The following is a 20,217-nucleotide window of genomic DNA, read 5'->3' as shown; positions in this document are numbered from 1 at the left end:
GAAAAAAATAAAAAATGTGATCGTTAAGCTTGTCATGGCAACTGAATGGAGTAAATCTGTTTCACTGCAACTACTGTGAGTTTTGCTTTCAGGAATGGTCTGTGCCACAGCAGTCACTGAGAGTTGAGAGTTTCTGATGAGATCAGTCTGAGACAGGATCCATGTCTGGAGCTGTCTGAGAGCACAGCGTGATTTCCTCCATGGGATAAATTAACCGTGGCTTTCTGCTTGTGCACAGTGAGGTCCCTCGCTATCATCTATGCTTGTGTCGAGCTAAGAATAGAAAACAGCAACATCAGCAGTGCTGTGGGAAAACTGCACTGCTCCAGATGGCTGCTGATAAGCTCTTTTCTCATTTGGGATTAAAAACAAAATAGTAGTAAATGGCGGTCATTTCCCATCCGCATCTTAATTTACGTGCTTGCTTTGCAGCTAGGAGAAAGCGAGGCAAAGTATGTCTGTTAGACGTGGATTTGTCTGAACACATGTGAGAAGCTATCAGAAAGCAGTTCAGTCACCTTGCAGGAGAAAAAGCTATAGGAGGAGGGTTTTTGTTGTTTGTTCGTTTGTTTTGTGCTTTTTTTTTTCTTTTCCATTTTGTGTTATCCAATTTATGTGGTTCTGAGCAAAGAGCTCTTATTTCCATTGTTACAAAGGTTTGTGTCCTGTGAGATCCCATTAGGTCTTTTCATTGCCTTGCACAGAAGGGATGTTCGTTCCCTCTCCAGAGTTGACTGGGACAAATCCATTGTGCAATGTATTCATCTAGCTCTACAGGCCACGTGTTGCATGCAACTGCCCCATCAATCCTGATCTGCTAAAAAACAAAACAATTTTGAGATCTCTGCTCAGGATCAAGCCTAACCCAAGGAGTCAAACAGTGACTTGTATTCTCTGTAATTATTCTTGACATCAGGCTATTTGGTGAAAGCATATGTTTGCATTTCCTAATTTGTTGGCATGCTTTTACTTTGAATTAATTCTCAGAGAGAGAGAGAGAGAGAAAAGCAAAAGCAGACCTGGCACCCCTGTGGCTATTTCATGCGCTTGCTCTATGAGAACAAAGTCCTTGCTCAGAAAGAGAGCTCTGCCCTGTCCAGAGCGGGATGAGAGGACCATGACTGAGCCAGTTGGTTGCTTCATCGTGCCTGACGGCTGTGGGATATTGAGCAACGTGCACAGTCCTGAGAGCAAAGAGCAGCGAGCTCTATTGTTCGGCTCTTTTATGGAGGGTGGAAACCCTGTTCCCTCACCTACAGTTCAGTTCATGATCAATAAATTATGTGATCAGTAAATTATGCGATCATCCAGTTAGCACACGGGCTGTAGAGAGGTCAGCTTCCACCTCTCCAACAGCCGTTGTTTTAGATTTTATAAATGTATAATTAATTGAAATAAGGAAAATAAGCTTTTCTTCTTAAGGAACAAGTGAGGCACAACCTGAGTTGCGGTGCCAATTCATTTGTGGTCAGCTGTCTCACAGACATGGTGTGAAAATAGGTGATATGAAAAAAGAGGTCTTTTGACAGCAGAAAAATATTTCTGCTGGATGTGATAGCATAACCTAACAGTACGGGTATTCCTGTAGGGTATTAACAACTAGGGATCACAGGGGATGTGCAAGTAGTTGCCTAAATGTGATTGCTACTATGCTGGTACCTAGGAGGCAGGGTTATTCCTAGGATAACGTGTGTATCCATTTCCTGGTGCCCTTTGTCTCACCTTTACAGCAGCTCCTGCCTCTTTGCTGGGGGAGTGCAGTGAAGGATTGTCCCGGTAGCTCCGCAGCACTCTTACTTGCCAGCTCTACTGCTGACAGAGGCTTTTCTCCAGTCTGCAGGTCAGTTCCCAGTAACCAATGTGGGATGTTTGTTAGAGAGAACCTGGCCAAGTGTCTGGTGTGGTAACCAGAGTGAGCTTGTCATTTATGCGGTACATGAGACTGAGGCTCTCTTCTTGAGCACTGCTCAGGATCCACGGTAAGAGGGTAACAAATAGCCTTCTTGCTGTTTCTTCTGCTGGGAGTGGTAGTAGCCGTGATCATCTGCCAGGACTGACTCTGCACCAGGACTTTATGATGTGTTTAAAAAAAAAAGAAAAAGCTTTAACTGCTTTTGGGGGACTCTGTACTGGTATCTGTTACACCAAGCCACTTATTTAGGTACAGCTCCTCTCGGTGTTGGAGGTGGGTCTGCAGCCAGCGGTGTCTGGGACTGCTTGTGCTGGGTAAGTGATGACACAGCCTAGGTGAGGATGCCAGTTGCTCTTCTCACTTTTCTCTGACATAGTTTGCTAGCACAGCGTGGAGTAGCTTCAGCATAAAAAGAAATGAGACATCATAATATGAGCAAATGGGAGCCTGGTGACTAAGACACTGGCCGGGAATACTGTCTTCAAATATTTGCTGGAGGCCACGCTGAAATTCAAGCCCTTATCTCCCACAGCTCTATAACGTGTGCCTGCCATCAGACTATTCACTCACCCTTCAGCACATTACAGCATCTGTCTTACTCTTCCGCTGGAGTGCTTCTGCGTTACGTTTTATAGTGCCAGACAGAGAGACTCGGGCTGCTTGCCTGCACAGCACCACGGCCCCACCACTCGGTGTTATTCCAGCTTGTGGTGAAACTCCGTGGTTCAGGGTGACCACATAAAATGTGCGGGATAGCAAATGATTCCAGCAAACATATCAAGAAAGCCTCATTGCAAGTCAGCTGAGGAAAGGTGCTAAGCTAGATTTCCTCTGGCAAAAGGGGAAGATGAAATTAGAAAGAAACCTCACTCCTGTAGGCTCCTTAAATTGAAGGCACGGCGTTAGCCACTTAGTCATGGAAGCGAGATAATCACTTGCTTCCTCAGCCTCACTGCGAACTTAACACAAAGGAGAGAGCCTCAGTAGTGGTTCTGGAAGGACTTTTTCAACTCTGGAGGAAAAAACAAAAAACACTTCCCCCTTTATAAACTGCATCATTTTCCTTGGATATTTCTATCATGTACTCCTGGCATTTTGAATACAAACTCAGGAAGGACTGGAATGGAGATTCCCTCTGCCTCAAAATAGAAAAGGATAATGTTTATGTGTTGCTATAACTTAGCTGGTAAAGGTTAGTCGTGGTGGACTGATGTAAGGGACATCCTGGCTCAGAAAGAGCAGCACCCATTTAAATACCTAGCCTGAAATCCCCAACATAAAATCCTTTTTTTTTTTTTAAATCCATCTTTTCTGTGCATTTTGGTTTGGGACAGATATTCAGCAGTATGTTTTATAGGAGGATACAAAACCAATTGGCATGTCTGAGGAGAAAACATCTCAGCAAACAATGCCCTTCATCAGAAAACAATCTGGAAACGTGACGCTATCACAGGTAAATCTAGGTTGTACCATGCTAGGAGTGACCTGATTGCATGTAATCTGGGCTAAAAAAAAAATAAAAATTAAGCAAGATTGTTTGAATGCAGCTTCAGGGAGTGCTACATATTTTATCTCAGTTTCATCTGGTTTCCCATAATATCAAAGCCATGTTTAGTGGATAGAGATTTACGACCAGAAAATGATATGTAGAGCTGAAGAATGTGAAGGGATGAAGTGCCTTGTAGAATTAGTTATCATTGCTGGGGAAGTAGAGCTGGTTTACAGCTTGCTTTTTCCCTCTCCATCTGGGACTGATTTGTGTCTTTGCATTGTATATAGGAAATGTTCTCTGCTATTCTCCAAACGTAAAGACTGTGTTTTAGGCACTGTGGTATAAGAGTGTCTGAAAACCCTCGACTCATGCATAGACTCTTGTTAGTTTGTATGTTTTTACAAATATTTTTTCTTTATCCTGTATCTTAAACTATATATACATATTTATACTTAGATGCTCAGCTACTGCTGGCAATGGGACAATTATGAACACATTTTCCTTCCCTCGTGTTAGCCAAGGCTATGTACACACTATATTATTTTGTTTTATTTTTGTGTTTTAATACTGAGCACGGTGAAGAGGGAGAAATAACTTTGTGGGAGGTAGGAGTTATTCCAGTGAATGTCTAGTGACTAGGAGACAAGGCTATGTAGACATTTTTGTTTCAAGCTCCCAGTGATTGATAGCTAAGATACCAAATGGATGGCGGTTTTGGAAGAAAGATCAAGGCAACTGATGGCATCAGGCATTTGCAAGGAGGTTTTTCACAGAGCTGGCTGGCAGCTGGTCTTTTGGGGCTTTGAGTGGACTTGCCAGTTGTTGTCCGAGCTTCATGTAACACAAAATGATTTGTGGATGTGCTGCAGTCGTTGGCCTGTGGTAGGTGAATGCCTTGGCTTATTTTTAATTTCAAAAATGTCATCTCGGTTTAGGACAGGGCTCTAGAGTGGGACTAAAGGCTGAGTTACATGTATGTCGCTTCTCTTGGCAATTTTGAATGTCAAAATTGCCTTTTGTTACTTTCACCATTCTTAAAGATCAAGTTGAGAGGCGCATATCTTAGATGTCTTTTAAATGTCACTCAGCCTAAAAGCCAAAAGTAAAACAGACACTAGATATGGTACGCAAGAGCATTTGTTAGCACCATTCAGAATCAGGGAACTCTTTTTTTTAAAGCTATTTGAGGAACCAAAAGAAAACTGCAAGTAGGCTTCTTGCTGACAAGTTGCAGGTGTATACCACATGCCCATATTGGAAAAAAGATGCGGTTATGAAGGTCTTGATGACAGACAAGGGTCTAAAATGCCTTCATCTCCAGGTTTTAGCTAGTTCATCTGTTTTTTATTTGCATTTCCCCCTGCTAGCAGTGTTAGTATTTTCCAAACTCAGTAAAACCATGCACAGATCTATACAAAATTACTTTTCTGCATTTTCAGTTATTTAGTTTATTAAGGTCTTACTTTAGCTATATGATAATTTTTTGGTAACTATTCCTTGCTGAAAAATCCAAGAGGAAGGACTGATAAGATGGAGGGGAGAGCATTTTATCTAGGTCTGCTTTGCTAGAATAGGTAGAATCCACTTACGCCTTGAGCGTACCATGCAGGTGAGCATTTGCATTTGTCTCTTATCACTACTCCTAGCTAAAAGATCTGACCTCCTCTGATGAATGAGGGTGAACTTGAGAGGAAATGCTTATTCTTAAGGGAGAAAGCCTTATGCACACGCCTAGTTACTCCAAACAGCTGCACTCTAGCTTCACTCTTCAAAGATGCATATATTCAGATGGCAGGAGTAACAAGAGCAGCAACACTCTGGTAATATCCAGGCAGCTCTTTTGTTACTGTAAAATACATTTTGAAAAAGAAAACAACTAATGAAATCACATGGAAAATGGCGTGGGTCCACCCAGCTAGAAAATCTTGCATGTTTTTATTATCAGACCTCTTTCTTCTCCAGTTCTCAAGAGAACGAACAGTACAGAGACAGAAAAAGGTAGTTCTCCATGTAAAAGAATAGTTTTCACAGCAAATTCTCAACAGCCCCCATGTTTGTCTTTCCTGAGAACAATAAAATCAAGTCTTGATTAAAAATATTTAAAAAGTAATAATTCTACATTGAAAATTAGTCAATTGAGCTTTTTGTTTGTGTTAAATAATTGCAGGAGTCATTTTTAAAACAATAAAAACAACAATTTGATTCATTTAAAACACTGGAGAAAATTAGTTGAGGAAGTGTAAACATCATTTTCCAGAAAGTGCCCAAAATTTATTCTCATCTTTTTTATCTAAACAAATTCCTCAAGTATAATTTTGAGGAATGGAAAAAATCTATGATTAATTTAATAGGCAGTAAAATTAGATGCAGACAGTGAGCATAGTTTGTAGCTGTGTGGGAGTCAGCAGAAGGGATCCTGGAATGTGATGGTGTCATTATGTGTCCTTAAAGCATCGTGGCTTTTCCTTTTGTAGGAATAAGCTTGCCCTTCTCTCTTGTTAGAGGAGAGTATAGTACCTTCTCACCCTCTGTTTAGGAGGCAGTTTTCCTGTAAGATAATGTTGTTTTTGATGAAAATGGGAAAAATTTGTATGTCTCTCTCTGCTTTCATGAAATTATATGTGCAAGAGATTTTGTGCTGTATGCCATTGGGATGTTGTCTAACAGTTGGCAGGTTTAAGGAGTATACTAAGCACATACATAAAGTAAAGGTTATCAAAGGGAAATGCTGAATGGAGATGTTTGTTTTCTTCCAAATGGTGTGGGTCAGTGGGGAGTGGTGCAACTGCAAGGGAGTTTGTACCAGTGTGGTGGGGACACTGACTGTAAGAACAGTGACCTTACTATCCTACCTGACACCTGTCAAAGCAAAATTCCTTCATGGAATTAAGACAAATTCAAACGTTACCTGTTGCAGAGTGTATCAGGACTTCCAGCTACTGAGACAAGTTTTCTGGCTCTGTTTTTTTCTTCACTGTAGAGTCTTAAGTTCTTGTCTATGAATCAGAGGGCTGAGAACTTGGAACCCACAGAACTACAAGTCCTCTTGTGCCAACGCATGTTTGAGGCAAGAAAAGATGATCACCAAGGGATCTGGTTGTATTTTTGTAATTCCTGAGGTTGTCATACAGTTCCACCAGCAGCTTAAGCATAAGGATTGCTGTTAAGTGTCCCTTCCTCTATCTCCCAGTCGAAGCAAATGGTATCTCACTTGCAGGTTTCTTCATTTTTATGTATTTTATTTGGAAATGGACTATATACATACCTTGCACACTGATTCACTTTTCTTTTTACCCACCAGGCCTATCCTTGCACCAACGACAAGGAATGTGAAGTCGGGCGGTACTGTCACAGTCCTCATCAAGCAACATCTGCATGCATGATATGCCGGAGGAAGAAGAAGCGTTGCCACAGAGATGGAATGTGCTGCCCTGGGAATCGCTGCAACAATGGTACTTCTTTGGTCATTTCTTCTTTTCCCTCTGTAAAATCAGCGTTTTGATAGTATCTACTGAAAATAGATTTCCAAATGTTCTCAGCAGAAGTATTTGTTTCTGGGTAACTCCAGTTTCTTTCCTAAATCAAAATAAAATCCCTTTTACTGAAGGGATTTTATCCAGTATTTTTACTGAAGCTGAAAATATCATCAGCTATAAGTTTTACTTGTCTTTTTCTTTTGGCTTAGAAAAGATGCTGAATGATCTTCTTTCTCTTCTAATTCTAGAGAAGTGCAAGATCTAATAATCATAGGAAACCAGTCTGATCTGTGACTCCATTTTATAACTGCATATCCATTGTGTGGTTGGACAGGGGAAGTTTTATGCTGAACGAGCCAAGAGAAATAGAGGCCGTTAAAGAGTAAAATTAGACCAAGTGGATTCATGGTTGTCATATCAATGCAGAACCAGATGGTGCCTCGCTTGGAAGGGGAAGGGAAGAGAGGCAAGAAGGGAAAAGAGGGACAGCTGTGACAGTACAGCATGAGTTGAAATTCAAAAGCTGTGCCAGGCTAGAGGCTGTTCAATATCCCCTGCCTCCTTCCCCTTCCTCCCCCTCCCTGAAGCACGCCTGTGCAGGAAGCCACAGTTGCCATTTCTAATATCCTGCACTGCAAGGAATATATGTATGTATTTTTAATGTATCTTTAAACCTTTTCTCCACTTCATTACCTATAATAGTAGTTTTTACGTTTAAGGCTTGTGTACAACCAGACTTTTTCCTCCTCTGGGCTGGGGAAACCGCCAGATGATGAAGCCACTGACAAAAATCACAGCATCTTTGCAAGTGCTGCATTCAATGTGTCTTGATTTGCAGGACAACTGCAAAGAACCCATATTTTTAAGGAAGCAGAAGAGACCCGATGAATCCTAGAGATACTTTCCCGGGGGGGTTCTAACCGTACTGTTTACATTCCCATACTCTCCTCTTGAGATCAGAGAGAGATGTCTCCAGGGCAGTCTCCAGATGCTCAGACCATAAAGCCAGTGTGACAGCAAGACAGTGACAGTGAGTGAAGTGCTGCTGTGATGAAATTAGGGGCCGGGGATCAGTGACAGAGCCGTGATGAGAGCCAAGTTGCTGAAGCTGAGCCCAGCACCCACTCGCCTTCATCGTTCCAGTCCCAATCCTGGCCCAAGTATGTTCCTCAGCTGCTTTTCCTCTTGTTGAAATCTATGACTGACTGACTTTTCCCCACAGGTATTTGCGTACCTGTAACTGAAAGCATCCTTACGCCTCACATCCCTGCTCTAGACGGGCCCCGCAACAAGAAGAATGGTCATTATGCTAGCAAGGATTTGGGATGGCAAAACTTGGGGAGGCCGCAGTCCAAGCTGTCACACATAAAAGGTAAGAGTACATTTGCACTACACTGTTTCATTAGTTAGTAACTCTCCTGTTATTGCTGTTTAAGTACAGCAATGCAAAGCAGCAACACACAGTCATTTCCCAGGTCATGAATCTCTATCGTGAGAATTCAGAGCACAACTCCAGAAGTGATGTAACATCAACCAACAATTCCTGTGATTGAAATAGCATCTGCTGTCTTCTCTGTATCAGAGGGGACCGAAAATTCATTTTTCAGTTGTTCAAGACTGTACACATCCTCCTCTTATAACAGTCATGTAATTAAGCACTTGTCATTGTGCTTACAAACCTGTAGTCTCCTTCCTAAGTCTTGGGAGAGTTTGCACCAATTACCCTCCCAAACCTTCCTAATTCATCTCTTCCCTTGTGTTTATGTCCTTCAAATAGCCACAGATGGAAATATCATCTCTCCTTTTTCTGAGCTTCATTGGCATCAGTCTGCACTGAACCTGTATTTTCACGTTTTCCCCTGAGGTAAAATAGTTTGCTTACTCTTTTTAGGACACGAAGGTGATCCCTGCCTGCGGTCATCAGACTGTATTGAAGGACACTGCTGTGCTCGCCATTTCTGGACCAAAATTTGCAAGCCTGTGTTGCATCAGGGGGAGGTGTGCACCAAACAGCGCAAGAAAGGCTCCCATGGACTGGAGATTTTCCAACGATGTGACTGTGCCAAGGGGCTGTCTTGCAAAGTATGGAAAGACGCGACCTCCTCTTCTAAATCACGGCTTCACGTATGTCAGAAAATCTGAGTGAGGACTGGGAAGGTAGCATCAAGTGACTGTGGTTTTATGTATTTAATGCGTTACAGCATGGTGGGAAACAAGGACTGCACCTGAAAGAGGAGTGGCTTAAGCAACAGTTAGGGTAGGAGTAGAAAGAAGTCACAAATGCATTTCTTTTTGAGCTGGTGGCAAACACTAGAGCAGCTGGAGATTTCCCACTGTGCAGTTCTTCTGTAAATAACTCCTACAGGTTGTGGGAAATGCTAGTATGCAAACAAGCACGGTGGAAATTAATGCCACTTACCTTGCTGTGCTGTCCCATGATGTTCCGGGGTTCAGTGTATGGGCTGCAGGGGTTTTCCAGCATCACAGTGCCTGCTAAATAAATTGTATACATTGTACATATAGGAAGCAGCGCATTCCAGGAAGGCTTGTCTGTCAACACATTATTGGTCACTAAAATACACATTGCAGGTGCGAGAGAGGGAAATGCAGTTACTGTGAATGTCCATACACTCTCGTCATTCAGGGCTGACACTTCAGCAAAGCGCTCCTGCAGGACAAGAGTGCTACACGAGTGCTACATTTTGCAGGCCCTCGCAAAGGAGGTGAAAACTTGCCATCTTGCGATTCCAAGACAGCAGCAATTTCTCTAGTCAGAGGCCTTTAAACAGGGTTTTATTTCGTATATTTAGGTAAACTGAAATGCTTTATGTAGTTCAATGTCATAGTATGGTACTTAATCGCTTGTATTTGTCTCTGTTTACTGCTAGTGTACATTGGACTGAACAGATGAAGCAAATACACGCATGCTGAATCCAGATTTATATACAGGCAGTTGCTCGTTAGTCCTAAATATACTTTCTTTGCCTAAACATACATGCATTATAGACATTTCCAAAAGAGACAGCAGAGTGTTGAAGTACATAACATGAAGAGCTATGAAATTGTGCCACTGTTGCTGTTGTAACAGACAGTGTAGGCACTCGTTGGGCAATTTAGCCCATAATGCTATAAACTCAGAGTTTTACATTTTAATTGTAGCAATGGGCTGCTGTTTGTTTGCTACCAGTGCTCAATCTGGTTGCACTCTGCAGAAGCGTAAATGGATTTGTTTCTTAGAGGTAGCAAAGAAAAAAGAGTTGGCTCTTGTGAGCACTTCCTCTCCGGCAGAAAAGGCTGCAAGAAGATGGTATGACCACACTGACCTGTTAAGCATCATGGGATGTTGCAGCACACCAGGCTCGTGTGTATCCAACCTGAACTTGATCTTTTCTCAGTCTGGACTGTTCTGCCAGGAGCGATGGAAGCACGTGGACTGTGAAAACAGCTAACAACTCTACATTGTTTGTGTACTGGTTAAAAAAGGACAGCCTACATCGTTTGCTTTCTATCACAGGTATTTTCAAACTTTTTTTTTTTTTTTTTAATTTTACTTATTTGCAAGTATTCCTTTGTATAGACATTGGTAAAGAGACTGATAATTTTTTTAAAAAGTCCAATTCTATACCTGACCTAATGCTAAACCATAATTAGCTGTTTAAAATTACCCACTGTCATGTTTTATAACACAAGAGATTCTTCTGTTTAATCAGTTCTGAAAGCAAGGACACCAGTATATAGTTTTAAGACCATGTCACCCATACTTTAGACACCTTTTTCCACTGACATGTCTCTATCAGTGGTTGTTTTAAAGCTATAGCTTTTATACACCCCTACTCAGATTTCCTAATTAGAACACAGACCTCAGCTACGTTACCTTTATCTTTCATAAGAGTATAAATAAGAGTAGTTCACAAGCCTCTTTCCCTACTGGAGTTGGTTTTTATTGGTCTAGAGGGACTGCTCTGAGATAGTTTCTTCTGTTTTTAATAGTCTCGGTCAGACTTTAATCTCACAGTTCTACCAGTTTAACTCTGGTTATTTCAGAGGAGTTTTTCTCGCATAATTGAAGCAGGAATAAGGCTTACAAATAGCATCATTTCAAATATTCAAAAAATACAGGAACCAATTCTGCAAGTGTTGTTTACACTGACAGAGGAGCTCTACTGCCTTCATTGTGATGACATGTAAAAGAAAATGTAACCCAGCTTGAGCGGGGGGAGGCGGGAGGGGGGATTGAAGAAATGGGCTCTCAGCAATTTTTATCTTTTCCTATCATTGGCCTAGCCCCCTCCCTTTTCCTCTTACAAACCGTAGTTATTTGGGATAATTTATTTACAGGAAATGTTTAATGAGATGTATTTTCTTATAGAGATATTTCTTACAAAAAGCTTTGTAGCAGAATATATTTGCAGCCTGTTGACTTTAATGTAGAAAAATGTATAATAAGATTAAATATATTAAATGTCCTTTCCTGTTCCTCCCCAAATCTTTTACCCAAGTTATTTTCCTTACCTGCTGCTTAAGAAGAGTAGTTCTTTCTGGAAGGCTATGCAAACCTGTTGGAAAAAAGCATATATACTTTAGCTGTACAAGAAGAAGAATCTGATCGTACTCGTGTCTCAAAACCCTATGTAGGCTAAGTTTCGGTAAAACATGTGAAGGTTATCTTAAAATCTCCATGTGTCATTTCCACAGAACTGGCTTAAGTGGCAATTATCTATATGAAAAAAAAAATAAAATAAATATCTCTTGAGAGAGAATTTCCACCTGAACATTCAAGAATAAGTTTTGAAAGTAGTGCATCTAGGTGCATAATGTTCAATCAACCAGGCTAAATAACAAAGGTGCTCAGATACATTCCCTGCATAGTGATACAAACCCAAGAGACTCACAGAGAGTACAGCCAACATTCAAGTTACACAGTATTTTGCTATAGGTTTTTGCTATTTGTACAGCATACAACTACATTGCTCCAAGATACGTAGCTAGCAATTCCAAAATGGCAAATAACAATATTCAGCTCTAACAAAATGAAACAATTCATATGACACAACTGAAAATATTGCTACTAAAAACAGCCAAGTTTTGAACCCAGGAAAACCCCTGCAGATCTCAATAACTATTGCAAAATAAAAACCGTGGTTATTGAGCAATGGTCTCAATATTCTTGTTGCTTGTTTCTGGGAACCCTTTGCTCAAACATATGTACATTTGGAGAATGGAATGGTCTCCCAGAAGCATTGGTGTTTGTACAAAATGAAAAGGTTTTGCTACTGTTACTTACAGTATTCGGTGGGTAGTCCTTTGAAAATTATTATTATTATTATGGTGTTGTTTGTTAAAAGGGTTACAAAGTTGTGAGCATCTTCAGATCCCAGTGACTTCAACAGAGTTTGAAACTGCCAAAGCCTTCAGAGATTTAATCTGGGAACAAAAACAATAGGCACAGGCAGTTCTTCGCACACCACAAATGCTGAGCAACATAGCTGAACGGAATAGCATGCAAGCAGTTTCGCAAGGCTGAAGTTTGAAGTGTTTAGAAGCTATTCAGTTAATATTTTGGGGAACTATACATCAGTTTAAGAATAAAAGAACAGCTAAATTTGGGGATAATTGCTCTCACTCACTGGTTCACTCATCAAAGGAATTAAGAGTGACTTTGGCTCAGTAACATTTCAGAAATCTGCTGTCATGACACAAGTACTGAAGAGATTATTGCTGAACAATTAAAATACTCTTCCTATTAGCCTAGAATAGCCTCAGCAACGCAACATCTCTTTGGAAAAACTTACTAACTTTCAAAAAAATAATGGATTTCTACTGTCTAGCAGCATATATTTGATTTACAGTATATATGTGGGCGTATATCTATTACTGTACTATTTGCTTTGTCTTGTGTTGTTTGCAACCTATAGTATTTATGATTTAAACTTAATTTTTTAATGCAAGCAATTAAAATAGATTTATGCACTTACTTTCAACAGCATACACCAATCTGACACCAAAATACAATTCACTGGAATTCCGTATATCTTCTATACATCTTCTTTGTTTTCTGGCTTTTTTTCTGCTATTTGTGCCAACTTAAAAAAAAAAAAAAAAAAAAAGAAAGACAAGAACAAGACACATGACACATGACCCTTCTTGGACAGAGACCTGGAGAGTAAGAAGAGACATTCCTAAACTTTTCCTTGTCAACAACCTGCCAGCCCTTTCTGTTTTCACTTCAGAGATCTGCAACCTCACCCCCCAAAATCAAAGAGTTAAATTCTATCAAAGAATTTTCTTTCCATCCCTTCCAGTTGTCTTTCCTTCTAGGAACAACACTTTAAAAAAGTATCTTGAAGGTCAAGGCCAACAGAAACTCATCATATAGCAGGTACACCAAGCCAAGGCTTTTAGGAGCCTTGAGATCCATCCTCTAACTCTCAAAAATTTCCTTTCTGAAAGAGCTGTGTAGACACTATCACCTATTTAGATTATAACATTTCACTCTCTGTTGAACAGAAACTTTATGCGCAGGTGCCCCATTATCTAATACATTTTTAACATGTCCATGGCTACCAAAGAGTGCCTATGGTTCAACACAGACCCTACACGAATTCTTACGTGACATTTAACTTTTAACTTTAGCATAATTATTGTCATTTGCTGAAAAACTGCAAAGGTCTGTTGTGGCCCCTCTCACGGTTCTGCCAGCTTTTCAGAGACCTGTTGAAGGCAGAAGTGCAGGAGGTAAGGAGAGAGCACAGAAAAGGGTGGATGGGAGAGAGCCAACCAAAAGCCTGAAATGTGGGCAGAAGGGGACTCTGCCTCAAAAATTAATTAAATGCTATTGTAAAAGCCATGTTTTCACCATATCCCTGTGCAATCACCAAGAATGGAGGAAGGACAAACACATCCTGCACTGCTCCCGAGCCTTGTCCCCACAGCGCTGCCCCAGTGGTGAGCGATTCCGTTCCCTCAAAATCCCAAGCCTTGAGCCACTGTGCTCCAGACACACATCTCACCTTAGTTCTCTGCGTATCCAAACCCCAGTGATTCCAGAGGTTTCGAATTTGTCGCCAACCCTCAGAACCACTGTTCAGACAGCACTGCTATAGCTAGGAGCCTGCCCATGCCTAGGAATCCTACTAGAAAACTGCAGAGAGGGAAGAAAGACAAAAACAGGAGAGGGCTGCTGCGCTGCAGAACTCCAGCTGCTTCCAGAGCTATTATTTTGACCACCACTGATGGGACTGACCCTGATGGATATACAGCATTGGATGGAGCTCATTGCAAACTTGTTTATTCTGGCAGCTCCCTGTTTTTTTTGGAATTGCTTATTGTTATAGCATGAGTGTCAATTACTTATTTACAAATGTCTGGTACCAATAAACTCTTTGTTTTTTTACAGTACCGGCTTGCAGCTTGATTTAGAAGTGGTTTGCTGCATGCCAACTTCCTGAAGCAGAGGAAATAATCTTTTAGAGGAAATTAACGTTTTAAGAAGCATGCTTTTTTTTTTTTTTTCAGGAAAATTCTATATAGAAAAGGAGTAGGAAGGAACATGTAATTAACACAACAAGACTCCCTGGCACAAATCTTAGTCTTAGAGTCCTTGGCAAACCTTATGACGTAATTCTCCAATGGTGTTATAAAATTTGGCTGAACAGCGGCCAACAAATCAGAAATGCATACCTATGCAACGGCTATGATGTGCATACCTGATTTCTATTTCTTACCAGCTATTCTTTATTTCTGAGAGTACGTTATTCATCAACATTCACTCAATAGGTTTGCAAACTTTTTTAAAAAATCAACTCTAGATCAAACATTCCATAATTTAGTAAAACTGTAATCCAAATCTCACAGATATTGTTGTTGTTTTTTTCCTTAGTGACAGTAATTTTTAATGGAGTTGTAAAAAATAAATATATATACACACACAGAAAATAATGAATAAATGGCTCTGGAAGAAATTTGCAAGGTAATTTTGGAATATCCCATATTAATGAATCCAATGACTGCCCAAAGCTTTGGAAAACTTTAGAAAAATCTACTCCCAAATGATTTGGGTAGTGTCTTCTTTCTTTATCTGAGCAGTTAAGGATATTGTAAGCAATGGTTCTTTAGAACAATGGATGACGATAAAAGAAAATATCTATGTGTATGCTCTCAAAAAAAAGCATTGACTCTTCTGTTTCAAAAAATGTTTAACTCTTCTATAGAGATAAATTCAGAAGGGACAACATTGTCTGTTCCTCAAGCAGAATGCTGTTAACTGGCAATATTGCGTTAAATTTCCAAAACTATTGAGTTAATCTATTCAAGTTTTGAATTACTTGAAAGCTACTGTTGTTTATATCCTGGAGCTTCCTTCTAACCTGTGTGGAGATCAACGTCTGTGGGAGTCTACAAGTCAAAAATGATCCCCATTAGAAATTCATCAGGATGACTGTAAATAACTACTGGTTGAGAGGCCTTCCCTCTACTACCAGTGTCCAGTGAGATCTCAAGGTATATCATAAACTGTGAATTTGTCAGATTATTTTTCATCTCTCTGCACCTCTGGATTTAGTCTGATGAGGAAACACCAAAATACAGTTCTCATATTATCACTGGTTTGATAACTAGAATCTTACAAAAGTAATTCCCATTGCAGAGCCTGTTTTCATGAATTTTGCAACTCAAAATCTATACTCAAAAGGTTTAAATACTTCAGAGCAGTATCCAGAAATCTTCATGTTTATTCAAGTATCAACTTTCAAACATTTTGAGAATCATTTATTAAAACCTTTTATAGAAATGCATCGTTCTGCAACTGCAACTACAGACCATATCGTGCAATGCACAGAATAAATACATCTTCAAAAAGCAGAAGAAATCAAAAGAAGAAAATTTCCACCTAAAGATAATGCTGAAGACTAAAAGTGAACCATGACAGATTGCAACTGTTTAGTATTTGCCTAGTATTGTACAGAGTCTATCCTAATGACTCAAACTATAAGTACATAAACACTTTAGTACAACTCAGCTGAATGCCTGAGTGACACCAAGGCTGTTAAATCACCATCAAGGTATGCATTCCACTGCTGTATACCCTTCAGCATTTACAACAACACAGTTTCACTCTGGGTGTGCCGTGATAATTACTTCTTGAAAATAAGTAATTATATAAAAAGGCAGTTTCCACCACAAGGCCATAAATCTCTAAGTTCTTAGCAATATAATTCATGTTTTAATGGTCATTATCACCACTGGTGAAACACTTTTTCAAAATAAGCATATAGAAAGATGCTCATGTGACGAAACTTTGCTTTGCATAAAAACATTTTAACAAAAGACAGAATTACTTAAATTGTGTCTTACCTTTAATAAGGGTCATCTTCCCTGTCGTTGTCTTCCCTGCCCAAGCAAAGAGGTTCATTTATACATGACCAGTCATGTATTTAATGGGCTCCTCTGCTGGTGTCAGAGTAATTTTACATGTCCTAGAAACAATGCAGGAAGGTAATTTTCAATCCAAGAGTTCAAGTCTAAATTTATTTTTGGATACTGATTTGCATTTCTGCCTTTAAAAAGTCCTGCTAGAATTTGCAAAATCTTTCAGGAATATTTCACCTCCCACTGCTTAATTGCAGAATTTAAATCAGCGTAATTGCAAGAAATGTAGAAAAAAGAGCAGATCTGTTGTTTCTCTTTTCTACTGAGCACTAACAAATTGAGAAGACAAACAGCAAAGAAAATGTGAGATGAACTTGAACAGGTCATTTTGAACTAAACATTAAAATTCCTGTTTCTTTCAGTATAGCCTGAGTATTTTTCCTACAACACCTCTCTGAAACATAAACACTTACAGTATATAGAGCCTGACTTACTGATGATCCCATAGGCATAAAGTCCCATAGATGTCAGTGGGAGCAGCTGAGGTGCAGCACTTGTGTAATATTATCCAACATCCTCGTGTCACCAGGTGGCTCAGGTCACCTTTCCTGAAAAATATAAAACCAGAAAACATCCACTGAAGAACTGAAAAGACTTCAGAGATCAGTAGCAAGAATATTGCAGGGGTAGAAAACATTTGTAGGAAAAGAGATTCACAAGAAATAACTAGATCTGGGCTTGGGTGTTAAGGGTTAACTGGCTATTTTAGGAAGAAAACTACTGTGAAGATGATGATGAAGTGCTATAACATAACAAGACAAAAGGTAACCATCACACCAGAATTTAAAATTCAGAGCATCGGAAGGAAATGTTAGGTTATCACATTATTCCCATGCATAGTAAGTTAACGTATTTTACCCACTTAGCCCTTCTAAGCACAGACATGAACATATTCCTAAAGCACAATTTGTGCATGAGCTCAGATAGTATTTCCTTCAAAGTCCTCTCAGTTGGAAGTCACCAAGAGAGGGGGTGGCTTGCTCCTTACTTAAACACATCTGGCTTGTCTCTGGTTGTTTTTATTTGGACTTTTTCTGCCAGATGAAGGGAACATCTAGAACCTCCTAGCTTCTCCTCATCAAGGTACTTCTGCACTGAAAGCTACTCACTTTTCAATCTTCACAGTCTTTGTAACACGGCTGTTTTTGCAGAAAGGACATATTAGCATGAAAGAATAGCTAAAGAGAGGTAGCAGGAGGTTTTGACATCTGTACAGAGGATGCTGGAGGCTTTTACATCTAGGAAAATCAGTGAGGCTTTGGCATTTGGGATAAGCGTGGTAACTGCTAAAATGCTCAGCAGTTAAATTCTTGTATCAGCACTGCTGACATTTAAACCTGCGCCTGTGGAGACACTTAGATACGTGCTGCACTTTAAAGCTCATCAGAGCTAGAGCTGGTGGGAAAACCTGTGCGGATTAATTATTTTCTGTCATTACTTCCATCTGAAGGTAGAAGGAAGTTTTGATTGTGGACTAATATGTTTCCTCAGTTCTAGATGAACATACATTTTATACTAATGAAGTGTTCATTACCTATGCTGCATTGGGTTTGCAAAAAATAATACTGCAACCTCAATATTTAGAAAATTTCTTCAGGTCATAGCAAGAACTGTAAACTTTGGTTCTCCCTCTCTAAGTATCCATCACAGAAATAATGTTACAGTTCTGAGGAATGAGAATTGATTGCTGATTTCTCATCAGCAATGAGAAATGGAGTGCAATTTTCCTTCTTCTGTTTGGTATTAGGGTCAGAAAATATATTATCTCTAGAAACAGTAGTTTTGGCTATCCCTGGGAATTTGAAGTTTCACTACATTGTTATAGTTGTTTCAAAAAATTTAGATACTAAATAAGGGATTTAGTCAAAGAGGAGACCTGGCACAAGATTCCTTTCAGTTAATTTTAACCATCTGAAATTTAGATGTCTCAGCAAAATTAGCCATACAGACAAGCCTGCTCCATTCTAGAAGCTGCTCCTGTAGATATCTGTCTGCTGCTTGCCTCTTTCTTCACTTAGTAAAGTATTTAACATCAGACCTATAGCTTTCAGAGGGGTAAAGGTATGGGTAAAGTAGACGAATTGTACCTCTGGTGCACAAAAGGGAGCAGGGTTTAAGCAGCATATGGAGGAGAGCAGGAAAGAAGAGAGGGTCAAATACTAAGAAAAATATTTGGAGATCTAGAGCCAAGGACCAAGCAGGATCATTATGTTCTTTATTCCTAAAACAAAATGAAAACACAGCACTGCCCTGCCTCACATGACAGTAGGTTTCAACTTGCGGTCCACAAAACACCCATGTTGGGGGAGCTTATCCCAGAAAGCATGCCTGGCAAGTCCTTCGGTGTGTCCTCCAGCCAGGCAGGATGGCTGGTTCTGCAGCTGTATGCTTCCACCTCCAACAATAATGCTTTAAAGCATATCTCGCCATTACACTCACCATCGCTTCTGCTAACTGCAGAAACTCTGATTGTCTGCTGTTCCCATCCCATGAAAAACCAAGGGCTTTGGTACAGTGGGATTACAAACTGCTCCTAAAGCAACGTGGTAATTTAAATTCCATTTCTCAGATAGGCAAGGCAAACAAGCAGGAGATGGACCTTCCAGTGAGTTGTTTCTTTTCTTTAAATAAATGATGCATGACAGTCATATGCTAAACTCATTTTTCAATCTCGTTTTCTAATCTGTTGCCTGGAAAATGCAGCAACCTAACCCTGGACAATGGAAGGGCGACTCCGGGGCTGTGAATTAAAAACAGGCTGCTAGGGGGAGCGAGGACAGGTGCAGGCTTTGGCCAGCTCCAGCGGCGGAGCTGATTGTGAGAAGGGCCTAGACAGGACTATTAATTAGGACGGGGTAAGAGCAGGGTGCTTTGTCTAGGCAATTTTAAACCCTGTGACCTTCCACCTGAAGCACCCCGGTGCAGGTCCAGCCGCCACCGGGGGAATCCAGCTTGTCCTGATGATGTGCTGGTAAAACGCTCTGCGCGCACGGTGGTCGGTGGTCTTGGACCCCTTCCCAGAGAGGGAGAGTTCCCAGCTCTGCTCAGCTTTGGTCCAACTGGCAATCCTCGTTTTGTTCTAATGAGGCCCACGGTGGAAATAAGCTGGGGAGACACATTCTTGCTTTCCTCCTGACAGGTGCCTCTCCAAGGGGCCGCTTGGCATGCCAGAGGCAGGCCGCATGTGCTGCCGAGTGAGGTGGCACGGCCCATGAGGAGGGGTCTCCTCAGGGGCTGTGTGCTCCCACACTCCTATCAAAACCCCCAAAAATTCTCCCAGGGATAGAGCATATCCGTGCTCGGCAAGGCAACGTGATCTTGTTCACAGCCATCACACAGCCCTCAGGGAGATGTGCTGGGCCTGCAGGCCCATGGACACCTCCTGGGGGCAGAAGAGCTCAGCCCCACCACATCTACATGGGGTTGTGCATCTGCAGGTGTCTCCCAGCTCAAAGGGATGTCCCTGAGGGTGCCGAACCCATACGGGTGTCACCCTGCAGGAGTTCAGGGATGCTGGGCAGCTGGGGCCTGTTGATGCCACACGTGCCTGCCAGGCTGGTTCACATGGCCACTAAGAGACATTCATCTACCAGCTCAGGGAAAGAATGTAAGCCAAAATAAGCTTTGTAAAACAGGAACTCATTAAATTATATGGAATACAACAAGGTCTAAAGGAAGCCAGTACGTGCTGCCCATAAATGCAGTGAATGCTATACAGCTTTTGACCGTAAAGTGATGCCAGTCTTAAAAACTCAAGTTGGGCACTGAAAGACCTCTTGTATATGACTGTCATCCCCCCCCCACCCCCTTCTAAGTAGAATAAAAACTTCACTCCTTCCTCCCTCACTTCTTCTTAATGTTATCAGCCTTTTCTGTACTAGCAAAAACCATTAGAAACTGAGAAGTCTCAC

The 20,217-nt window shown here is 40.8% G+C and overlaps 1 protein-coding gene and 2 long non-coding RNA genes across 13 annotated transcripts in view; 1 reads left to right on the top strand and 2 right to left on the bottom strand.

Moving 5' to 3' along the window:
* Window positions 1-12,855, top strand: part of DKK2 (dickkopf WNT signaling pathway inhibitor 2) — a 118,319-nt gene extending 105,464 nt beyond the window's left edge. For 6 of the 7 annotated variants that reach the window (XM_068681916.1, XM_068681912.1, XM_068681915.1 and 3 more), the window contains 3 exons: window positions 6,706-6,856; window positions 8,103-8,252; window positions 8,772-11,366. In XM_068681916.1, the coding sequence (XP_068538017.1) occupies window positions 6,706-6,856; window positions 8,103-8,252; window positions 8,772-9,022 (552 nt within the window). In that variant the 3' untranslated portion in view covers window positions 9,023-11,366. Of the gene's footprint in view, window positions 1-6,705; window positions 6,857-8,102; window positions 8,253-8,771 lie in introns of all 7 variants that reach the window. The other variant, XM_068681909.1, reaches the window with a different exon arrangement.
* On the bottom strand, window positions 549-1,920 carry LOC137856486 (uncharacterized). Its single transcript, XR_011096513.1, has 2 exons — window positions 1,723-1,920; window positions 549-814 (listed from the first exon to the last, which is right to left on the bottom strand). It is a non-coding gene; the product is annotated as an uncharacterized lncRNA (long non-coding RNA).
* The window catches only part of LOC137856484 (uncharacterized), a 124,825-nt gene continuing 115,951 nt past the window's right edge, over window positions 11,344-20,217 (bottom strand). For 3 of the 5 annotated variants that reach the window (XR_011096507.1, XR_011096509.1, XR_011096510.1), the window contains exons 2-6: window positions 16,741-16,854; window positions 16,232-16,353; window positions 12,856-12,963; window positions 12,165-12,304; window positions 11,344-11,436 (exon numbers count right to left, since the gene is read on the bottom strand). This is a non-coding gene — a long non-coding RNA (uncharacterized lncRNA). Of the gene's footprint in view, window positions 11,437-12,164; window positions 12,305-12,855; window positions 14,022-16,231; window positions 16,354-16,740; window positions 16,855-20,217 lie in introns of all 5 variants that reach the window. The other 2 variants (XR_011096511.1, XR_011096508.1) reach the window with 2 other exon arrangements.

This window comes from Anas acuta, chromosome 4 (assembly GCF_963932015.1).
Source record: "Anas acuta chromosome 4, bAnaAcu1.1, whole genome shotgun sequence".
NCBI classification, from domain to species: Eukaryota; Metazoa; Chordata; class Aves; order Anseriformes; family Anatidae; genus Anas; species Anas acuta.
Note: the sequence above shows the minus strand (reverse complement) of the source record. Positions and strands in the feature narration are given on the sequence as shown.